The sequence below is a fragment of the Rhodnius prolixus genome, unplaced genomic scaffold (genome assembly GCF_049639745.1).
Source record: "Rhodnius prolixus isolate KJV_2025 unplaced genomic scaffold, Rpr scaffold_7, whole genome shotgun sequence".
NCBI classification, from domain to species: domain Eukaryota; kingdom Metazoa; phylum Arthropoda; class Insecta; order Hemiptera; family Reduviidae; genus Rhodnius; species Rhodnius prolixus.
The window spans coordinates 19,960,159-19,973,855 of NW_027411582.1; the positions used below are offsets into that span (position 1 = coordinate 19,960,159).

Below are 13,697 nucleotides of genomic sequence, written 5' to 3' on the forward strand. Positions count from 1 at the left end.
ACCTTGATGCCTTGGCTGTGTAAGCAAAGATCCAAAGAGACCCTGTGTTTGGGCAGAAATCAGATTACTCTGATTACAGGCCTATTCACGGGGCACGGTAGGTTCAAGAAGCATCTGCGCAAGGTGGGGCTTATCAGCTCGGAGCCGTTGTGCAGATTATGTCAGGAAGAGGAGGAAACGGCCTCTCACCTGTTGTTCGATTGCGTTGCAATCGAACGTTTGCGCTATGAAACCTTTGGAACGTTGAGGCCGAAGGAGATAGTAGCGCAAAAAGAACTAGTAGGGAAAGACCTTGACCTCTTTAGGAGGGGAGGGTTCGCCTACTAGAACTAAGAAGGGACTGGCACAATAAGTCTTCTGTGGCTGCGGTGCCTTGGGGCATAGGTCCCGTCCCATCTACTATCTTAATCTTAATCTATCTTGGGTCTTAACCAGTTCTGTTTTAACCAATGAGAGATAGTTTTTGGTTAAAGTAGGGTTTTTTACTTTGGCAGTGAAAAGCAGAGTTCAGAAGTAATTTAAAAGACTTCAGAAATCCGTCAAAATTTATGACGCTCTTGAAGTTCTTCAAGTTGTATTACTTTTTCCTACATATTTTCTCATTAGCGTAGTACAGTTGCTTAGTTAGCCTGATCTATCTACTTACTCGTTTGTTCTTGCCATTATTTGAATTATTATTTCTTGGGTGAAATTAAGCTTTAAAGAAGAGGTTTGCATACCGAATCGGGGTGCAGAATGTTCCTGCTTAAGTGGAAGTGAAACGATTTAAACAAATCTGTTTTAAAGCAATACTATATAAAACTAAAAACAACCCTACAAAGAATGAAATATATAGTAATTCCCAAAAAGTAAAATCTCCTCTAACGTTTCGTTAACGTCGCAAAAAATCACAATGATGTGAATTAAGAAATATTCTTCCCACAACCTACCTGTATTTTCATTTCACTACAGCCCATAAGTCTTACGACAGTATTAATGGGCGCACCCACAGTTGCTGAATTTCCAAACTCTCCAAGCATGAAATTGTTGCATAGAAAATGAGGTTTCCCGCTATAGTTTGCCCGTCTAACAGACTGATAATAATTAATCGCTAGCCAGATAAATTCTCTAATATAATAATGTTATTACAATTCTATCAACATGAACAATAAAATTCCTCAGGTCCCTCTTAAACTAACCTTCAAAAACCAACTGTACTGGAAACATTCTGCTTGAGGATGACAAAATATTGTGAATAGACGCATCAATTTTTACAGTTAAAAATCGTCTCCAGCAAGGAAAGTGCATAAAAGTCTCAAAACAAAACTTTGCTAGTCAACTATAGTTTCAATGTAGCCTACAGCCAATCCTAACTTGACAGCAGGTACGCAATATTGGATATAATTTTGCTTTCATAAAAGTATAATTTTATTTTCTTATAATATTTATCTAAAATAACTATCGTTGATTAAAAACTCTTCAAGCTTGTAGAATGTCTCTTCATTATATGTAGAAACCTGTGTTTTTCTGGCTCACTGAAATAATCCTATGACATGCAATATCCATTAAATGTATGGAATGCATTCCATTGAAATGGGTACATCAACAAAAGCAAGAAACAACTAAAAAAAAAAGATGGGGAAATAGACGTAGATAGATAGATATATTACTATATTTAAATATTTGGTTAAGATTAAGGGGGAAAACAGTGCAGACTTGTTATATCTCTTGTGGCCGAAGTATATGGAAAATCAGCTGATTTTCTCAAATAAACAATATGTCTGCATGTTTAAATTCAGGGATTAAAAAGAAACAACAAAGTTTCCCTGATGTTTTAAGAAAAAATATTGTGGTATTTTACAATTACGTAAATGAATATTTTCTTAAACTTTTTGAGAGTATGTAACATACAGGGTGTTCAGCATAAGACTACGGTAACTTCGGGAAGCGATTCTGGGCATCATTTGCAACAAAAAATTCCATATAAACTATGGCTCGATTCTGCTCCGTTTTATAGATATTTTTAATTTTATGTTTTTTCAAGGTGTTACTACTTTTTAGCAAAACGTTGTCTATATTTCTCGAACTATTAAAGCTACAGCTATTTTAATAAGCTCATTAGAAAGGAGGTTAAATTTCCTTTTAAATAAGATAATTTGTATTCCAAAATAATAATATTAAGTATTTTACTTTGTGGCCCAAACATAAGAAATAGCAAGTTTCTAAATTTTTCCAAAAACTTTGACTTCATTTTTCTCAAAAACATTTTATATGAAAAAACCGTGCACTATTCAGGAAAAACATCTACATACGATCACCTTTCGAACAGTATACAATACATTACGGTTATGTTAAAAATTGATGCAGAAATCTGTGATTAATAGCAAAAAAGTAGGCCTCAAAACAGCGTCGGCATTATGAAAGGAATTCACCTACCATAAGAATATAACTGACCAGAATCATCAAATCCAGTACTAAGCCAAGAACTTATTACTCGCTCTGATCCCCAAATTAAATAATAGTGGATGGAATACTTCACCGGACCGCCAGTACACCTCCACGATCGTCTTAGCGTTTGGAACACCCTATCAGGAAAACATCTCGAATACTCCCGCCTAGCTTCTCCACTGTTCCCATCTACGAAACCGTAGATGTATAACATATCGCGATATTCAATATTCGAATACGTTGGCATAATGATAGCAAAATGACAACTAAATATCTAATGAAAATGTACTTTAAACTATCTTTTCTGCTTGTTGTATTTATTTGTTTTTATAAGCCGTATTAGGATAAAACATGTCAGTTTTTAACTTGGAGATTAGAACGATAAGTAAGTTCTCGACTTAATTCATTAGCTCTTCACAACCTGTTAATTCCAAAAGTTTATTGAGTAGTTCAAGAAAATCTGTGATTTATTCACATTATTTGGCATATTTCTTTAATTAACTAAAGAACAACACACAGATCTAAACTCGTTAAACGAAAATCCTTTCTTTCGAAATTGGTACCTAAGACTCATTTAACATCATATTCATTTTTCTTCTTTTTATTTTATTTTACTATTTATAATGTAAATTTTATATTTTTGAATATAGTTCTTAAATAAATAAATTATTAAATTACACGTTTGCAAAAAATCGTACTGGATTTGATGATTCTGGTCAGTTATATTCTTTTGGTAGGTGAATTCCTTTCATAATGCCGACGCTGTTTTGAAGCCTACTTTTATGCTATTAATCACAGATTTCTGCATCAATTTTTAACATAACCCCAATTATTGTACACCGTTCGAAAGGTGATCGTATGTAGATGTTTTTCCTGAATAGTGCACGGTTTTTTCATATAAAATGTTTTTGAGAAAAATGAAGTCAAAGTTTTTGGAAAAATTTAGAAACTTGCTATTTCTTATGTTTGGGCCACAAAATAAAATACTTAATACTATTATTTTGGAATAAAAATTAGCTTATTTAAAAGGAAATTTAACCTTCTTTCTAATGAGCGTATTAAAATAGCTGTAGCTTTAATAGTTTGAGAAATATAGACAACTTTTGGCTAAAAAGTAGTAGTACCTTGAAAAAGCATAAAATTAAAAATATCTATAAAACGGAGCCGAATCAAGCCATAGTTTATATGGAATTTTTTGTTGCAAATGATGCCCAGAATCGCCTCCCGAAGTTACCGTAGTCTTATGCTGAACACCCTGTATATTTATTTAGCGAATAATTTCTTAGTTTTTATTAGAGTAGTTTTGATTGTTTTTGTAGAAGCAGAAGATACTGAAGCAGATTATAAACTAAGTTAATTGAATATATGCTCTAAAAAATACGTTGTAAAGAGATTGTTGTTAAGATAATCGCGCAAACAAGTGAACTACCAGGCCTTCAGGTAACAATGAGGTGGAAGCATGTGCAGTACTGAAAGAAGTTCTGACTTTAATAAGCATGGAATTTTTGTAGATGCCTATGGAAGAGTAAATATGTGTACCATCACAAGTTGATTCGAATTGGATTAAAAATAGGAATAGTTTGGAGAAGAGTTTAAAGATAATAAGGCGATATAAGTGAGTTATAATTATATATTTTTTGTTTCAAAGTTGTATAAAGAAGTAATAGACATTACATCCTTATCTATTGAAAAGGGAGTAAAATTATAACAATACATTGTTAAATGACACTTTTAATAAATTGATAAGATAATTACTCCGTTACAAGGTTTATCGCAATGTTTTTCAGGCAAGAGAATCTTTTAATAATTAAGACAGAGTTGCCATCTCATTAAGGGCACACATCTCATGATGTTAATAGAAGCAAGGCAAGATGGTTTCGTCCAAGTGACGTACAAAAGGGCCTTGCTTCTTCTCCCCTTCTATTGATTAAGTTCCTTATACTACTTTGATCTTAGAGATTAGTTCATTATACACTTGATCAACACTCTATACATTCTCAAACTCTCTGAACAGCAGAGATTTTTTAGAATTATTACCTCATTCTTGGGTAATAATAAGTATTCTATTTCTGTTAATAAAGCTTACTGACTTATAATTAGTTCTTTTAGTGTGAGTAGATAATTCTATCCTTTGATAATATTCCTAATTAGCGAGCTTTATTAATTTTTACTACAAACAAAATTTTGTCTTGAGTCCATCTAACAACTTCATTGAGAAAATTTAAGTTTTCTTAATAAAGATTAAAAAGAAGTTTGATTTGCTATTCTACCAATTTTCTTTTCCATTATTGTCTGTACAACTGCAGCTTACAAACCCAAAAAGTATCTAGTCATAAGTCCCAATGTACTCCCTGCTATAAAAAAATCATTAAAATCTTTTTGTAAAGAAGAAATATTTCATTCATGCTTACAGATTTGAAAATTTTTTAGAAGTAAGCTCCAGATAAAAAATAAATAATATTTTTCTTTACACAATTCAAATACTCCAGCTAAGGCTAGAATATTAATGTTAATTTCAGGTACTGAAAATTTCTAGTTCATTCAATCAGGATAAGATGTATCTAAGGAGTTATTGTTCTCTTTACTTTAAATTATATGTATCTGTTCTTATATATTATTATTTTTCTGTATTTTACTTATTTTCGAGTAATTTAGGATGTATTGATTTTAATTCTATTACTTACTGTTATTTTACTACTTAATTTTACTTAATGATATTACTTAATTTTTGTAAATTGTACACGTGCAGGACAGTCTACATTCTAAAAGATGTATTTTTCTTTAGGCTTTTTCTAAAATATATTATTATTTTTGTAAAGAAGAATTAGTTATAAGGTTCTTATTGAAAATCATGTTTTGTACACGCTCTAAATAGGTGTGAGGTTTGTTGGCTGTTACCTGTACAGGAATAGGCATAATCGATATTATGTCAAGTATAACCAAGGTAAAAATCGATGGACAGCTTTGTCTAGCTTTGACGAATGTCATCATGAGCTACACTACATTTTACATTATACGCCATTAACATAGATGGTTATGTTATATTATCTATGGCAAAACTTTACTGGGCTGCTAGATACCCAAAAGTAACGGATTGACGTTGGATTTTATTCAATATAAACTTATAATTGATGCAAGAGTTTTATGTTAACTTTGTTTACAACATGTATTGTCGATTTGTCCAGTTTTTGACTCATTTAGACAGAATTACCTGATCGTTCTAATTGTATAAATACTACAAATATCTATGTAAACAAATTTAAAGGATTCGTTAAAGGAATCGGCGAGAGGGGTTAACTTTATTTCAAGGAGTGCATGAAGTTTGTGTGAAGCGGAGAAATGACTTCATTGTCTTTATTTTTTTTGGGGGGGTTAATCGGATAGGATTGCAGGCAAAGAAAGATTGGTTGAAGACAGATTCTGCCGTTTAGCTTGGATAGGTTGTTTTGTAAGATTGTGAAAATCAAAAGAAGTAAATATATTCAAGTAATTCTTGTCACAAGGAAAAGTAAAGCGTTATTTTTTTTTAAAAAATATACCCAATTATTATAAAATATAGATGACTCGCTTCAGTAAGTGAATATACCAGAGTTGGTAAACTGGTTTGAATAGTAGAAATAAAAGCTTATCTTAGAACATAGTATGTCTTCAAAGAATCTCCTTTGTTGAAAGGGTTGTTGGCTTTCTTGGGTAAGAGGGCACATTTACCCCTCTCATCAATAAACTGTTTCATCCTTTTGTACTTGGGAATCTCAACTTTGATTCAAAAGTTTAATAAAGATTTTTTTATCTTCAATCCTTTCTATTTTTCTTAAAAATATTTTCCATTTAAATATATATATCTTTTGGCCAAGGTGGATAATAATAAAGAAGTCAGGATCAAAACCAATTTATTTATCCCTTCATAAATCACATTGATAAAACTTATTTTCAGTTCCTCTAAAAAAAAGTATTACCTCACCGAACTATACAAAAACTAAGTGTTCGCTCCTCACTTCTACCTCTCCGTATCCATCGCATCCTCCTCAATACTCCAAATTCTCCGCACCATAATTTTCTGAACTATTCTCCTCCAGAATGAAACATTTCTCGGTCTTTTTTTTTTTTTTTTTTTTTTCTTATCTTACACTCGTTTTTAGAATTTTATTACATCTATTTATTTAATTTTTAAGGTGCGACACATCTGAGGTCTTTGGTGATTGGAGCCTTTTTTAGTGCTTGCCGGTCTTTAGACTGAGTTCTCTCGTAACAACACTTTCTTCAATCAGAATGTGAACTGTAAAAGGCTCTTAGGAGGAAAAATCTAAGATAAAGCGGGATCCGAACTCGAGATCTCAGCCAGGGAGTCCAATTCACTAACAACTGAGTAGCATAATTTTCTTACCAATTGCTATTTAAAATATTGTAATGTTTTCTCTATTTGAAAACCACAACTAGTGACTACCACTAGTTAATAAGTAGGTTCGTAAACGATGAAACATGCTAAACTTGTAACAAACCTGATTTATTACACAGCACAGTAAATAACATTTACTAAAAACACGACTATTTACTGAACTAATTTACTAAAGTTACAATTCACAATAAAGACTACTATCAGACTGACTTAATGGATTGGATTGCACTGGACTGACTATCTGGAGCCGCTCTTTCACTTTTTATATTCCCGTAGAATGTTCTGGAATCTGATAGAAGCTTACAGTATAAGCTCAGCATTTCTGTTTGCCGCTGGTCAAGTCTAGACTTATGCTAGCTCTTCCTAGTGGCGTCCTAACGAACTAGAGGTTCCATCTCCTTCCAAGAAATGGCGCCAAAGTTACTTCTCTACAATATGTATTAATACAGTTGGAAAGAGTTGTGAACAACTTGTAGTCTCGCAAAACATATTAAAAAAACTGTAATGTTTTGACTCAACACTAGAGTCACGATTACCTGTAGGCAAATCTATTCAAATCTGAAACTGAGATTGATATCTGCTGTTAATGCTCATAGTAGCTAGAAATAGAACATTTGAGATATTCAACTAGATTGGTTCGTCGCAGTGGCAAATGATACTATTATCACGTGTGGGCGTTAGCTAAAGTAGCCAATTAATACCAAATACAAAACAAAAACAAAAAAAAAATTGTGGAGCGCAGTTCTTCGAGTAACAAAAGAAATATCTGTAATGCTGGGTTGTGACATTAAAATGGTAATTATGGGAGATACTGTTTTTGTACTCCTTTATAAAATGGCCAATTTACTATCTACGAAAGGCCATTGAATTAGGTCATGACAAGTAAGTCAGTTTGGGACAGCCCATTAGGCAGTGTCATGTTAAATGAGGGGCGCGAAAGGGGTTCCTACGCACGCACTGATTGTCTGATAACTATAACCACACTTGGTATGGTCTGTCATGTAGGAATTTTTTTATTTTTTTGCCCCTACGTATTTTCAACACTTTTTTCGCGAATTGTTTTTTATTTTTTGTGATGCATTCATACACGCAAGGCTTACAACTTGCTGGAATAGAGGGCTATGAGAGCGGGAAGGAAGATCTGGACGATGATAAGTCATTGGGTGATTTTATTTAACTAAAGATGAACCATCGCAACTCTGGTTACGCATGGTGAGAATCAGGGTTCCTCAAACTAGGCCTGAGAGTCGTCACATCGTGGTATATTCACTCACATCAGGTAAGGCTGCTTGTTAGGCTGTTCATTTAATTTAGTTTCACAAGCATGAATAGTAAGAAGGAATATTATGTTCACAATATTTATTAAACTTATAGAAAATATAAAGTTACTTACCAAAGGTACCAGTGGTTCCAGAAGATAAGAGAGAGAAGGTTGGGAGAGGGGGGTGCATATAAGTAGCAACATCCCAAAGTGCAGCATTCTTTAGGGGGGTTACAGCTACAACAGAACACAAATTTTTATTTATTATTTTTGCCATTAGATGTTTGAAAAATATATAGCTAGGAAATCAAAGCAATGTAAATAAACAAAACAAAATATATAACGTAATAATTACATTATAAGCTGTAATATGTAAAACCAAATGCTGGAAGAATGACTCACTGCAATAACAGTTCCAAACCTTCCCAAACCGAAGTTTATTTATTACCAGCTCTGATCAGAATATTAATTAAAATCAATAAGAGATTCGTTTAGTTCATTAATTGCTGTTCCATTTTCCAATTGTGTTTTATTAACTCAATTATATTATAGAGACAGTTCAGAAGTAAAAACTTGTTAAGTGCTTTTTCCCAAGTTATCTTTTTTTATCTGGAATATTTTTTTATTTACATTTGGGCACAAAGTTTGACTTTGCAAACCTTTTAAAGTTTAAAGGGTAAGTTTTTTATCAATTTTTTATAAAAGTGAATTTTTTAAATTCTTTTAGAATCAGTTGCAACTTCTTACAAATCAAAACCGAAAAACATACTAGCATTAAATAGATTCAAGTTTGCAGCTTTAATACACAAAAAGCAACGTCTCTTAATTTTCTCACAAGCTAAATAAGACAGTTTATTGATTAATTTATTGAAAAATAAAATAACAGGTAAATATTAAACTGCTCGTTTGAGATAATACTTATAATTTAACCAGAAAGCTGGGAAGATGTAACAAGTAAGTACAACACTGATGTAGTTGACTAGCTAAGCCACTGGTTGAACAAAATTAATCATCCACTCGTAGCAGATATTGAGCAAGTCTCTTTGAACCATTCATTCTGGAAGATTAGTAGGGCATTCCACTTCATTGACGAGGAGAATTGTCAGTCAGATTTCAAGATAAGAGTTATTGACTATTGGGCTTTTGGATAAAGAGCTAACATAAAATGAATTTTCCTTAAAATGGTCCTTGTAAATACCACGTCTGGAGATTGAAAGGTTAGGATAAAGAAGACGGAGTTATTTCTTACAAGTATGTAATGTGCAGACACTTGCTTCTGTTTATTCTCACCCACGAAATCTAAGCAGCATTTTATAAATTATTGTCACAATAAATCATAGGAAAAAAAGAATTATTTACAACTTCTCGAATACTTGCATTCTTAAATTTATCTGTAACATTTCAACAAATGCTTTTTAATTAAAACAGAAAACTATCTAAAATGTAAATTGTAATAATTTAATTTTAGCTTTCCTGTTGGTTAGATAATGGAAAGTCTGGAATATACAACGTGACGCTTCTGACATCTTTCATCACCAGCAAATAATGTTGCCCTTCTTCATTAAGACTGTAATAACTGTATCTAATTTTCTAAACAAGAATTTGTAACCAAGCTAGATAATTTCTGGATGTTAAATGTCAGAGGTAGGCTAATTCGTTCTTATTTACACTCATGACCTTTACTATATTTAATTAATAAATTTTGCTTATAATACTAATGTGATTTATAATTATTTCTGAACTAAATTCGATCCAGAGATGAATTTAAACTATTGTCTTGTAGGTCAGTGAAAGTTGAACATTTTAGTTCAATATATATTTTTTTTTAATCGAAGGACTATAAACTTGTTACCATGATGTTCCTCTTGTTTTGTTTTTGTAATTAAAATTAGGTTATGTTTATACATTATTGGTTATTTAGTTTGTTTATTTACAACGAATCACCACCAGAGAAAAAAATCCTCAGTCACACGCTGTACTCAATAAAGAAACTACAAATTTATTCTCAGGAGATTCGCATGCCCCAAAATTACTTCTTTCCAATCTCGGACCCTTCTTCTATGATGAAACCTCTATTCTTGAAGGCATCGCTTAACTTACATCCAATAGGCAAGATCAAAGTCCTACTTAAAAGACGTACTTGCGTCCTGCAAATGTCTGCTACCCTAATATTTTCAAAGGCAGAGAAATACTTCAACTGGTATAAAAAAAAAAGCATTCAGTGAAACTGATCAAAAGATTTTTTTGATGCATTCACTCAATAGGTCTCTAAGTGCATGTTCGCTTCTTGGAGGATTGCCTTGTATGCAACAAGAGTAGAGCTGTTCGATAAGAGAACTCGGATAGAGGCGGTGAAGTGAGTTAAACTGAGAATATGGACAGATTTTTGTTCATTTATTTACATTTTCCATTTATATCACAAATAAGTAAAAAAAAAAATAGGTATACAAATAATTTGAAGTTATCATAACGATAAATAACTCCAAAATACTGTCAAATAATAAAAATGAAATATAAAAGGAAACAAAATGGCAGGTAATATAATATTTTTTATCAGGCAATGTTTTTAAACCATTCATCAAATGGTTTTGAAGCCTACGTTTTGTAATTAAACTTAATCGCTCACTAGCTATTTCTGATGAAGAAAAGTGGCATTTATAAGGAAAGAACATTACTGAAGGATGTATTCATTGAACATTAGAGAAGGCTGTGGATATTATAACAACTTATTCAATTAAAAAAGTAACAAGAAAATTTAAAAGTCAATGAATTTCTTTTTGTTAGCAGCCATTTGCCGTAGTTTTTCTTCGTTTAAATTCATTGTCCTCATGTAATATCGAAGAGAGGATGACAAAACTTGATAGTCATGAATTCTTTATCAACTATTGAATAGATCTAGTAGTTGGAAAAGGAAACTGGTTATTGGTGGAAGTTTTTGAGAAGAAATAACTAAAAAAAAGTTATGGACTCATAGTTTACAATGTTTATGGACTGTACGAACAGTTATATGACCAAGATACAGCCGCAGCACAGATTCCCTTCCTCTATGGCTTTCCCTTCACTTTTTTCCTTTGTATGTTCTTTCCTTGCCCACACGCAGTCTTCAGTCCGCCATTTTCTGTATTCATAATACATGTGTGTACTAACACAACCCTTTCATATAAAACACCCGTCTTGGTATCTTTTATCCAAATATAGTTTTTTTTCAGGCTTCCTGTTCTAACATTGGTTACAACTTGGCTTTTATGGCCTACACTAAAATTTGTTACTGTTAAATTGTTGACTTTTAAGGAAAAAGGCCTGTTTCAGTTCTATTTCCGTATAGTTACTCCTGAAATTACTGTTGCCATTTTATCCTTTTTTTGTGCAGTAATTTGTTACCAAAATATCCGCTAGATGGCATAGGCTGTACTAGTTGGCTATATTTTATTTCAACTTTAAACTAAAGGAATCTCCAGCTGACCATTAGATAAGTGTAATACTCCATGAAATGAACTCTTATTAATTTTGTATTGGTATCATTTTTAAAATGATTTTTTTCTTTAAACATAAAGCGTCATTAAGTTTCTCTCCAAAAGCAATTTGATAAAATTTAACACTAAACCTACGGACATTTATGCATAACTATTCCTACCGTGACCGGTCAAATGACCGGACTTAAAATTTACTTAAATTTCTTATTATAGACTGAGGATAATAATTATTTAACAATGAAAAAGCATAGTTTCTTTTGTTTAAAAATAAATCTCGTAGATTTTACTCTTTTTTGCATCATTTTTTATAATTATAGGCTTCTCAATTGCACATTTCCCTCATACGTATTTTTTACAGTTTAGACAGAATTTTTTAGTCTTATTGCCTTTGCAGTATCTTATTTGGCTATTTTCTGACCATTTGTTCGTGGACTAATATTTGTCATGCTTTTGCAATGGTAACACAAATTTTGCCTTGAAATTTCACTTCCGGTAGTTTTTTTATACAAAATCCATGCATTTTCCCGGGGCTAAGTCTAGGATATTGAAAACTATTTGTTGAGGCTATCTTCGAGATTTTCCACGGTTATATTTCTTACCACGAGCTGTATACATTTCTGCTAATTTCAGAGCGACAAACTCCCCAAGCGGAACTGAAGGTTCTCTGCTTTCACGTTTTCCCAAAAATGGAAAGCCTTTTATTACATCGAACGCTAGCCAAGATTTGATACCAAATTTGTCCGGTTTATTTGGCATGTACTGAGTAAATCTGCATCTCGACTTTGTTGGGAACAATATTGTCCTTGGAAGAGATATATGCTCTTGGTTAGAACTGTTTTGACTGTTCTCTACGAATTTGTTCCAAAATTTAGAAATCAAAGCAAATTTATCGGTTTGTAAACGATTATTTCTTTGATCCATTCGAATAAACCTCGCTACGGAACTATCCTCTGAATGGCGCACTTTTAGCATCGCTCTCACATGTTGTGGCAGCGGACGCCATCTTATGGAGCGGAAATTTTCTATGCTCCTTCGACGGAGCGGTGATCGCTACTAGCAAAGTACGTGTATTTATCAAAACAAGTTTGAAATTTTTCCAATTTTTTTGGTAATTAAACGCAACTCTCCCAAAATTGCCAAATAATTATTAAACCTTCTTGTTTGTAACAGATGTAAAATTATTTTTTAGTCATTCCGTGTTTGCTTGAGAACATCTAAAGCTCTTAACATTTGATTTTTCTTAGAAAAATCACTCGGAAAACGACTTATTTCCCGATATTAAGAAAAATACTAGCTTTACTGCGTTGGCAATATTTTTAGTAGAAAGGGGATGAAAAAATACAAAAAATGACCTATCTCGTGCTCTTCTTTCTCTTTGATAACAAGTTAAAAAATTGAAATATGATTAATAAATACCAGATTTTGAATTGGCCTAGCACCTTTTAATTTAAAAGACGAGTTGTTTTTTATTTGACCGATTCCTCGCCAATATTAATTAGAAAAAAAGGTTATTTTAGGTTATATTAGTAGCAGAGCGTTCAGAGAAATAAAGCGCTCTGGTAGCGCTCTTGTCTGCTGAATGCGCCCAATGTCCCCTATCAGGGATATCAAAATTGTCTTCTGAACATTCTGATGCCAGTATCAAGATGAAATTCATTAAAAGCATCTTCAATTTCCTGGGACATTTTATTAAAGTCTTTTATTATATTACAAAGATAAATTACAAAATAGATATGCGAGTTGTTATGCTCAATACAAAAATTGTAAGACTGGAATTGTAGATGACTATGCTACCAACTGTAATCCAATATGGCGTATATTTTTTTGTGAAAATTTCATGATCCGTTTATCAGCATTATTTTTAGCAATATCTCTTTCATTCTCATCTCCTAATTCTTTTACTCTCTAATATTTAAATAATATAGTTTTAATACATAGCGATCAACGAAGAAAAGCGGGCATCAAAATATATAAGTACTTAATATACTTAAAACCATGTATTCAGTACTCCATTGCATTGTCAAACGGTGAGATTTCCCCGAGTGTTCGGCAATGTGTTAAGACATGGGCTGTGTAAAGACTTTGTACGTAAAAAATCCGAATCAACTAGGTCTTTGAAGAATCGTCAATAGAACTTAGA

General features: G+C 32.3%; 1 protein-coding gene and 2 long non-coding RNA genes across 7 annotated transcripts in view; 2 read left to right on the forward strand and 1 right to left on the reverse strand.

Moving 5' to 3' along the window:
* LOC141447142 (uncharacterized) overlaps positions 1-13,697 on the reverse strand; it is a 188,989-nt gene that overhangs the window by 32,817 nt on the left and 142,475 nt on the right. For all 3 annotated transcript variants that reach the window (XM_074114378.1, XM_074114379.1, XM_074114380.1), the window contains exon 3: positions 8,217-8,321. In XM_074114378.1, coding sequence (XP_073970479.1) covers positions 8,217-8,321 — 105 coding nt within the window. The remainder of the gene's footprint in view (positions 1-8,216; positions 8,322-13,697) is intronic.
* Positions 1,000-5,756, forward strand: LOC141447153 (uncharacterized). The gene is made up of 4 exons (XR_012454162.1): positions 1,000-1,363; positions 3,747-3,867; positions 3,939-4,042; positions 5,303-5,756. It is a non-coding gene; the product is annotated as an uncharacterized lncRNA (long non-coding RNA).
* On the forward strand, positions 8,333-10,086 carry LOC141447150 (uncharacterized). 3 transcript variants are annotated; one of them, XR_012454154.1, is made up of 2 exons: positions 8,333-8,760; positions 9,018-10,086. It is a non-coding gene; the product is annotated as an uncharacterized lncRNA (long non-coding RNA). The 3 variants fall into 3 exon arrangements; XR_012454156.1 differs by having other exon boundaries at positions 9,553-10,086; XR_012454155.1 differs by having other exon boundaries at positions 9,569-10,086.